Below are 10,131 nucleotides of genomic sequence, written 5' to 3' on the forward strand. Positions count from 1 at the left end.
CTTAATTATAGTTATATTATACTTATAAGCTCGTACTAATATAATATATAAGTATATAGGAAATATAAGTATATAGGAAATATTTTTTTAAGAGCTTTTATTTAAGTAATCCTCTATAGTTATAGGCCGGATTGCAAAGTTCAAGCCAAGCCTATACTTGCTAGTAGGAGCTCGAGCTTGGATTATATATTCTAATTACTCGTTTATAGCCTTCGGGCATGGGGAAATAGCTCTTTTTTACTTTGCTTTCCGGACCCGGTTTGCTTTCTTATTCCGTTCCCGGTATATATTATATATAAAGAACTGGCCAAAGTCCGTAAGAGGCTTTTTTCGATTACAAGAGGAGCAGTATTACTCTTACAGGCTCTCTCGGATCTCTTACAGGCCCTTCCAAGCCTTACTTGCCCCCGCAAGCCCCTTACCACCCGTACTCTCGCCCGTAACTTCCTCCCAAGCCTTACTCCCGCCTGCAGAGCCCTCCCTTTCCTCTTGCGGACCCTTCCAAGCCTCACTCCCGCTCGCAGAGCCCTTCCCTTCCTCCTGTAAACCCTCCCAAGCCTCACTCCCGCCTGCAGAGCCCTCCCTTTCCTCCCGCGAACCCTCCCAAGCCTCACTCGCACCCGTAAAGCTCCCTCCCTCTCGCGGGCCCTCCCAAGCCTCATTCTTACCAGGAAAACCCCCCCAGCCGTCTTACAAGCCCGTAGAGCTCCCTTCCTCGTCCGTTAAGCCTTCCCAGCTCTCCTCCCGGTCCGTATCCCCTTGCAAGCCCTTTACTAAGCTCTCCTCCCTTCGTAAACCCTTCCTTTTCTCCTGCAAACCAATATAGCTACTACCTATACTCGCAAAGCCCTCTATTTCCTTCTACGGGCCCTCCTTATTTGTCCAGTTCTCCTAATACTAATACGGGCTATCCCAGTACCACTTTGTAGTTATAGTATATTCCCTCTTCTTATATAAGGCCGTACGGAACTCTTATAGACCTACAGGACCTTCTCCCTCCCTTGGAATACCTTTCTAGCTCTTCTTTAAGGCTATAAAGTCCTCTTGACTCAAAGGCCCTAGCTAATACTTGTTCCGAAGTATAAAGCTCTCTATTTCCTGCTATATCATACCCTAGCTCTTCCCTCTAGCCTACTACTCTTGCCTTTTTTACTATTACCTTCTTATCTTCTTCTTTTATAATTATACCTGTAATGCCTTCTTAATAACCTACTATATCCGTATAAATTACTATACCTGTCCTTCCTTTAAAACCGGCTTGCCCTTTTGCCTATAGTAAGAATTACGCCTCTATATATAGTATATAGAGTATATTATGGCTCGAAAGTTAGATTAATCTAAAGAATAATCTGTAATTAGCCGGAAAGATTTATATTTGGAATAATAGAAGTATTTAAGAGGAAAAGAGGGGTTCTATTATACTTTTTCGTATTATTTATAGTTCGGATAAGGTATATCCAAGGTAAATTAACGGGCCTGATATAGAGGGTAAAAGATAGATATAGGCAAGAAAGTAGAGTATATATATTTATACTTGTCTATTATAAAAGTTCTATATATTTTAAGCTTTAGTATTCTTATATAGGTTTAAGTATATCCTTGAGCTTTAGTATTTATATACGGATATAAACTAGTTATATAGTAGTATCTGTTTTATATAGAAGATAACTTAGTATAAGATAGATAAAGATTATAATAAGAGCCTTCTTTAAATAAAAGCTTTTAATAATATATATATATATATATATATATTTAGTAATTTATAAGCCTAAAGCCTATAATATAAATAGTAATATAATTATAATATTAAAGAGCTATTAATTTCCTTAATTAATACTTATAATATTCGAAATTTATTATATATCTTTTAATTATATATAACTTTATATATATTATATAAATATATAAATAAATATTAGATATTATATAAATTATATAAAATTATAATTTCTAATTAAATAAAGGCTTTATATATTTAATTAAATACTAAAAAATATATAAATAAATACTTATAATTTAAAAAAAGATATTAATTAGTTTTTTTTATTAGAATTATTTATTAGAAATTAGTTATATTTATTAATATTATATTATAATATATTTATTTTAATTATTAATATATTATTTTACTATTTTATATTTATAATATTTTAATTAATATTTAAAGAAATATTATTTTATATTTTCTTATATTTAATAAAAATAAAAATTAATAATTAATTAAATTATAAGTTTAGTTAAAGGCTATAAATATACTTTATATAGCTTATTTAGTATTAATAATTGCTTTTTTTAATAATTAGATTTAGGCTATAAGAATTATATAAAATATAATTAATTTAAAAGTACTAAATTAACTCTTATTATATAGTAATAATTAGCCTATTTTTATAAATACTAAGAGCTTATATATTTCCCTGAATTAATCTTATCTTAATATTTCCGATAGCTGAATTATAAAGCTGAGTTTACTGAATATTTCAGGTTTATAGGCAGAACTGTAATTACCTAATTCTAAGAGGGCTTTACACCCGAAATCCGACAGGTTTTAACCACGTGCATACCAGCCTTGCAAAGTACGTCATCAACATCTGCCTGATGTTGCCTCTTCTGAATCAAAGCACTTTTCCTAGTAAAACCCGCCTCCAGAGTCCTCCATCCATATCTTCCCCAAGAGCGGAATCCTTGAAGGTAGAAATTCTCCACGTGATTGATATCGGTGTCAAGATGTCCTCTGACAATCATTCTTGTCCTACCCCGGCTCCTCAAACGGCTATAGGTACCACATACATCTACAACCCTTTAATATCGGCAGACTCTATCCGCTTGTTCAATCTGGAACCTAGAGACTCTGAAACCCCGCTTGAAGGCACGCTTATGACGGTTTCTCTTTCCGACACAGCACTGTCCTTTAGTGCACTCTCCTATACCTGGGGTAATCCACTCGAAGATGATAGTCAATTTTTTGAACCCTACGACATTAGCAAACACTATGTCTCCTGCGACGGAAAGCAGATTGAAATTACGGAAAATTTACGGGACGCGCTTTGGTAGCTGCGTCAGTTCAACGATATTTCGTACCTCTGGATTGATGCCATCTGTATCTATTCTCATCGACCTCGAGCGAAATACCACGGAATTATGAGGTTTTCACCTCGCTTTTGCGCGGGTGTTCGCTCCAGAACCCCGCTAGTGCTGTAAGAAAGTAATACGGGATCGAACCGCGCTGATCGGGAATCTAGGGCTAGATCGATTGGCTGATCCATGGTTTCAACCTTCCGGGACGTCGATGACTCATATCACATTCACCCTGTCGGGAAAATACTTTTCCGGTCCTGCAGATGGGTGCTGGCTGAAGAGGGAATTTGCATACTTCCTTTCTTGATAAGAAGAACTGGGACATCGAGCAATATCTCGGACTTGTGCCCTCCCCCTCACCCTTCCATCATCCATTGCTCCCATTAGCCTCTTTGACTTCCTACCATACTCTTAAACGCACTATCATCTTCAAATTAATTCTCGGAATAGCAGACCCACTAAGCACCGCCTTGGGGGTGCTGGCGTTGGCGATCCTTGACCTTCAATCCAGTCGAGTGCTCTACCAGACCATCGCAAACTTTCAAAGTAATCAAAGGACTGTGCGCCAGCTCAACGAAGAGCTCGAGGCCCTAAATGGAGTCTTAGAGGTGCTACAGGGAACGGCTACCAACGCGGATGTCGATCTCGCCATTCTGCGACTTCCCCTCCTCCGACGCGGCATGGCTTGTGATGACTTCGAAGCGCTGATTGCCAAATGCACCGCGCATTCTGGTGGACCCAAGACGAGTTTTAGGGATTGGACGAAGCTAAGATATATGGGAGACAATATCGATGGATTCAAGAATATGCTAGCAGGATAAAATTCCACAAATTACGATTGTGCTAGGTGACGCAACCACTAATCACAGAACGGGTTTATCGTAGACTATGCAATTGCATCGAACGGCTCTCAACTAGAATGACTTTTTATGAGCTGAAGACCGAAGGATCCGTTCCCCGGCTTTGCAGGGTAGACGTGGCAGCTTGTGATTGAAAGTTGACTGCCGCTATTGTACGGTGGCTGAGGGGAAAGCCAGTCAACTGGCGCCACCCAGATTGAACCTTGTACGAGGCAGACTTTGCGCGAAAATGTGCTGCACCAAATGCCCCCCTACAATTCTTTTCCTGCACAGCATTATTCTCAACAACGATGTGCGTGAATTGAGATCAATCGTCCACATTCATCTCTCTAACTCTCGATTCTCTTCCGATATGCTTGGAGGAACGAAGCCTTGGTAAATCCTAGGAGTAGATTTCAGCGCCAAGCACTTGTCTCCAGATGGCGATGCCTATTCGTCGCAAGCCAGTTCCTTCTTCACTATTGAGCTTGTCGGAAAACGAAAGGCACGAGACGTCGCTCAATCCCCAGCCGCCAGAACTACTACCTGAGACTTCGCCTGGTGTTTCAATACCGAGAGATTCCCCTTTGAGTAGAGGGGGTGTCAATGAGACTCTCCAAGCCAATCCCGGTCCTTCGATCTCGACCTCTCAAGATCCGCAACACTCCGCTACCAAGGCACCTCATAACAATGTTTATACCTGGCGTCCATTTATCCTTCGACGCAGAATACTTGTAGCTTACATTATTATCTTTGTTATACTATTCTCTGTCATCGAGACACTGTACCAGGTCTCGCAAGCTCACCAAGGAATTGCAACAACTGAGAACGGCAAATACTATCTTTGGACGTATGGACCAACTGCAGGTAGGCTTAGCTAGATATATTTTCCGAACAACACTAAACAAATAAAGCGTTCACTCTATTAGCCGCAATCTGGTCTCGGATCGAATACCGCGCCAAACAAACCTCGCCGTGGATAAAGTTGGCAAGCCACTCTGCTCCAGCTTCGAGAACTTTGTTATTAAACTACTGGGCCTACTTTCTTCCAACAACTACTATATACAAGGCGTTAAAAACCAATGATTTCTTGGTCGCTCTCAGTGTAATTGGCAGTCTAGCCTTCAAGATCATTACCGTCGTTTCAACGGGCCTCCTCACATTGGACAATCTCCTCGTGGAACAGCACAACGTCCCTTTGATCGCTTCTACTACTTTCGTGGGCGACGATGGGCGCCTGGGTGATATCGGAGATTTGCCCTTTTATGTCTATCAAGGAGTGCAGTTGGCCAACCTGCCTTACCCTGAAGGGACGAATCAGCAATTTGCCTTTCAATCGTTTCACTCTGCAAAAAATCAGAACGGATCCATCTCGAGAGCTGATTTGGACGCCTTCTCTGGTAACTTGGAATGCGAGAGAGCCCAGATGAACTTTGGAAACTGGGAGGTAAAAGTATACGCCTCAGAAAATGCCACCAACGTATCAACGAGCGGGCCTGATTTGCAACCAAACATAACGATTTCTATCCCTTCTTGCTCAATCAATTTTACCACGCCAAATCTAGGACCTTACTGTGATCGTCCAAAAATCCTTTCTAGGAACACCACACAAACTGCAATCGGGCCTATAGGGATTTATTCACTGTGCCGGTGTGCAAACTCTCAAGAATCGCGATTTGCGATCCTTGTTGGAGCTGCTATGCAAGGAGGATCGACAGTGGATGCAAACCCAACGGTGACATACAACCTCGTCAATTCTACCCAGCTAATTTGCTCGTCGACGTATGCTATTAACAGAGCTTTGATAACAACAAACTGGACACAAGGGACGGCGAGGGTAGAGTTACTTCCAGAAGCTGGAAACAGGACTTTAACAAATGTCACTGGACTTGATCTTACAAATGCCTTCGGCGAGACCATCGCAAGGGCAGTCGCAAGGGTACCCCTCGACTCCCTAAATCCCTTTTTGGGGCATCTCCACAATGCAGTTTCACAGGCTGGAAACCCGTCGCTCACCAACCTCATGTCCACGGACACGCTTGGAAATCTCTCCAACAGCTACTTTCGAACTCTGACAGCCCAGATAGCACGGATAGCACTTCTCAAAGGAGATAGCATCCCAATAACAGGGACATCATGGGATTTTGAGAGCCGTCTTGTTCTACGGCTCCTGTCAGTCCGTATCATCGAAGCAGTATTAATAGTTCTGCTTCTCTTTTCAGGGGCTATGATTTTCTTGATACCGAATAATGGGATAATGCCCCTGGATCCCGACTCAATCGGAGGGCTTGCAATTTTGATCTCGAAGAGTGCCGAGCTTAAGAGGTCCTTAACTGGGATGGGATTGTCACCATTAAGCAGTATATCCGACCGAATTTCTTCTAACAGATATCAGACTACGGTTACGTTTGAGGGAGCCCAGCGTACCTTCGAAATTCAACAGCCGGAACACATTCTCCAAGTCAGCCCCAACAAGCAGGAAGCGGAATCTCTATGTCCTCAGAATGATACAGTCACATGGTGGAGACCTTTCGGAGCAACCATATATGCACGACTATTAGCTTTAGCATCTGTTATAGCTACTGTGATTGCGCTTGAATTGGTCCTCCGAGACTCGCAACGACATGTCGGCTTTGCTGGTGTTGACCCAAAAGGCTATGGTCACTATGCCTCAGCATACATTCCTGCCCTCATAATGGTTAGCATTGGACTACTGTTTAGCGATCTAGATGACACCACAAAAGTATTTGCTCCATATTCAAAACTCAAATATGGTGGTGCATCTTGGAGTGATCTTTTCATAAACTATTCGAGGTTTACGAAAGTTGAGGCCCTATGGTTGTCTATAAAGAGTCGAAATTTGGCAGTGATTGCTACAAGTTCGGCATCGTTTCTTGGCAGCTTCTTGACGATCGTGGTCAGTGGTGTTTACGCGGTTAATAACGTTCCCTCGAGTCAAGCAGTTGAATTATCGATGAAGACATGGTTTAATGCCAGCGATAACTTAAATCTTCAAGCAGATCCATCTGCGATAACTCTGGCATCGCTGGTAGCAGTAGCTAATCTTTCCTATCCGGCATGGACGTATGATGAACTTGCATTCGCTACTCTTGAATTGACGACTTCGAACATGGCCACTGAAAATCGGGCCACAATTTCAGCAAAGATCCCAGCGGTACGGCCACGACTTGACTGCACGTTATTGGTAGGAGACAACAGCAGCATTGGAAGCACCCTGACTTGGTGTTTACCTCCAACCGAGTTCTGTAGCGGAGCCAACCTCTTTGTCAATTTTACACCACCACCAACGCCACTAGGAGGATATTCCTGTGGAACCCGAACTTCGAGCGTGGGAACGGTTTTCTCGAATAGTATTTTTGGCTACGATGATCAATTTTTGGAAAATTGCCATACTTGGGTATGGGGTAGCATTGGCGCTTCATCCATCGAGAATATTGCGGCGCTGTCCTGCCATGAGGATGTTGAACAAATCATGGTAAACACCACGCTATTGTTCCCATCTCTCGCTATCGACAGCACGCAACCGCCCATCCCAGATGAATCAACAGCGCAACATTCCGCTACATTTATAAGTATGCCTCCAACCTATACATTCTGGCTTGCCAATATCACTGGAACTTGGTCCAATGAGACAAGCTTCGACCAATTCTTCAATATTCTCGCTGCAAGCAACGAAGCGCCACCTCTGCACTTCTTCTCTAACCCAAGTCTTGCCACAAATGTTAGTCATGTAATCCAGCACCTCCATAAAATCTTACTCGCACAAATATACGGATATACGGGTCCCTCCCCATTTACAGGTCTCTCTCCATATTCGTATTTCTCTATGCGCATCAACTCGACAGAAGGCGCAGAACAGACCACCTTCACTGGCACAGCAGTGGATCCAAATTCAGAAAGACTGGTGCAACGTGTCCCGTCGACAAGAACTCTTCAAGCTCTATTGGCAGCCATGGGGCTGTGTGTTTTGATACAGAGCGCCTTTCTCAGGACTAAGGATGTTCTCCCGAAGGACCCAAGAAGTATAGCTGGGCTGGCGAGTTTACTGGTTGATTCTGAGATGTTGGAACTGGTGCAGCACGAATGTGATCGAAGGGGAGGGCCAGCAAGGCACGCGTTAGAGGGGCGGCTCTTCGGAATAGGGTGGTTTGAGGGGGAGAAGATAGATAATATGGCGGTGATGGAGGGGTTGGTTGCGAAGGAGCCAGGTGTTAGAAAGAGGAGGTTTACTATTGATGTTATCTCGTAGAAACAAGGGCTATAATATAATAATGTAAATTGAACAGATATCTGTCGTGAACACATATCCAGAGTTTATGAGGTAGTGGGAGGAAAGATACAAAAGCCATGAGTACGGCACTATTACAGAAGGTCTATCTTTGTAACTAGCGTATCAAAAAATAATTAAGGTAATTAATTATATTTAATTAAATTAAATTTCTAATTAATTATAATTTGATTATCGACTTCCTAAAAAAAAATTATTTATTTTTAAATTATATAAAACCCATATAAAAGTTATATAAGTAATAAATTCTCTTTATTTTCTTTAAATAATATATAACTAAAGTATAAAGAGAGTAAAAGTTAATTAATTTCTAAAAAAGAAAGAAGGAAAGCAAGGTAACATATATATAAATTATTTGTTCCGGATATTATATAATTATATTATATAAATAAAGAAGCTAAAATTCCTTATTATAATACTTATTTATAAAGATAAATAAAGTAAATAAAGGCGAAATATTAGCTATTAAGCCTATTATAATAAGGCAATATCTAAATTAGAGTAAAACTATAATGTATATAGGGTCGCACGTGACTTAAGGGCATATAACGAACCTCGGATATTGTGGGTATTAATTAGGGAGTTTGGTAGCCCTTTAATATTCTAACTAACTACTATTTATATTATATATATTAGGCTTATAAATCACTAATTATATATATGCTATTAGGGCCTCCTATTTAGAGGGGGCTTCCCTAGACCTTATAGGAGAGACAGAGATTAGTTTTGTACTAAATTTAATACTATGGTTTTATAATATACTAATTTATTCTATTATCTTATTATTTACTAATAAATACCTTATAAGCTAATCTCTCTATTCTTAAAGGAAATAGTTTAATAAGTAATTATATCTCGAAATCTGTAAAATATATAACCTCTTACTAAAGCTATTCCTATAGAGAAAATTAACTAGATTAATCCCGATATAGATAATAGCAAAGGCTTATCTAATACTTTTAATAGGGCCTCTTAGGAGCCTCTAAGAGCTAGTAATAATAATAGAAATAATTCCGGTAATAATTAAGATACCGAGATTAATACCTGAGTTACTACTATTCAAGCTATAAAATAGGGCTTATATACTAAAGTTAAAGTATTCTAATAAAAGCAAGAATTAGTAGATATAATTAACTAGTATATCCTATAATTAGAGTAATATAAGAGTATTCTTAGAGATATCTTATAGTTTACTATATCTTATAGAAACTCTATTTATAAGTTTATTCTCTCTTTCTTAGTAATTCCTATTAGGGAACTTCCTAAAATAGAATTAGAACCTATCCTCTTTTCTAATATAATAAGCTTTAAGAGTAATCTTAATACTATTTATTAGGAGCTACTATATAATATTCTAAAGATATATTTGGACTAAGAAAAGCTTCTTAAAATCCGGATATCTGACTTATATTATAGAAAGTTCTTTAAGGAATAGAAAATATTTATATTCTCCTAAAAAGTAGTCTTTAGGACCTAGCCTTAAACTTATAATAAATATTCTTCTAGAATTAACTCTACTATAAGTGCCTTTAGAAACAAATCTTATAATACTTGAGAAGCTATAATAAAGTAAAGCCTACTATTATATAAGGTCTATTAGAAGTAATTTAAGGCCTACTTGGCTAATATATTCCAAGTATCTTAAACCCGTTAATAAGATATCTTTAAGAAACTCCGAGATCTTTATTAGAAAAATAGTAAGATAGTTACTAAGTTATATATTTGAATAATTAGTTTTAAAGTTAACTAGAACCTATATTCTGAGAGAAACCGGATCCGGACTCTTAATACTACTTTATCTAACTATAAGACTTATTAGATATTTATATTTATTTTCTTAGAAAATAAGGTAGTACTTATTTCCGAATAGCTTAAGAAAGCTTAGAAAGCAAAATATACTACTTA

General features: G+C 39.1%; 3 protein-coding genes across 3 annotated transcripts; all 3 read left to right on the forward strand.

Annotated features, from left to right (window-relative positions):
• Window positions 1-2,420: 2,420 nt before the first annotated feature.
• Window positions 2,421-3,159, forward strand: K444DRAFT_4142 (uncharacterized protein). The gene has a single exon (XM_024872640.1). It carries the CDS (start codon window positions 2,599-2,601, stop codon window positions 3,052-3,054), a length of 456 nt encoding a protein of 151 aa, XP_024743913.1. The 5' UTR covers window positions 2,421-2,598; the 3' UTR covers window positions 3,055-3,159.
• Window positions 3,160-3,524: 365 nt separating this feature from the next.
• K444DRAFT_514890 (uncharacterized protein) lies at window positions 3,525-3,899 on the forward strand (the record flags this gene model as incomplete). The annotated part of the gene is made up of 1 exon (XM_024873553.1): window positions 3,525-3,899. A coding segment is annotated over one exon (375 nt), but the record flags the coding sequence as incomplete, so codon positions are not given.
• A 334-nt stretch (window positions 3,900-4,233) lies between these two features.
• K444DRAFT_658181 (uncharacterized protein) lies at window positions 4,234-8,298 on the forward strand. The gene is made up of 2 exons (XM_024886234.1): window positions 4,234-4,784; window positions 4,832-8,298. The coding sequence occupies exons 1-2, from the start codon at window positions 4,358-4,360 to the stop codon at window positions 8,185-8,187; spliced, it is 3,783 nt and encodes a 1,260-aa protein (XP_024743915.1). The 5' UTR covers window positions 4,234-4,357; the 3' UTR covers window positions 8,188-8,298.
• Window positions 8,299-10,131: the final 1,833 nt, after the last annotated feature.

The sequence above is a fragment of the Hyaloscypha bicolor genome, assembly GCF_002865645.1.
Source record: "Hyaloscypha bicolor E unplaced genomic scaffold K444scaffold_10, whole genome shotgun sequence".
Classification (NCBI taxonomy): Eukaryota; Fungi; Ascomycota; class Leotiomycetes; order Helotiales; family Hyaloscyphaceae; genus Hyaloscypha; species Hyaloscypha bicolor.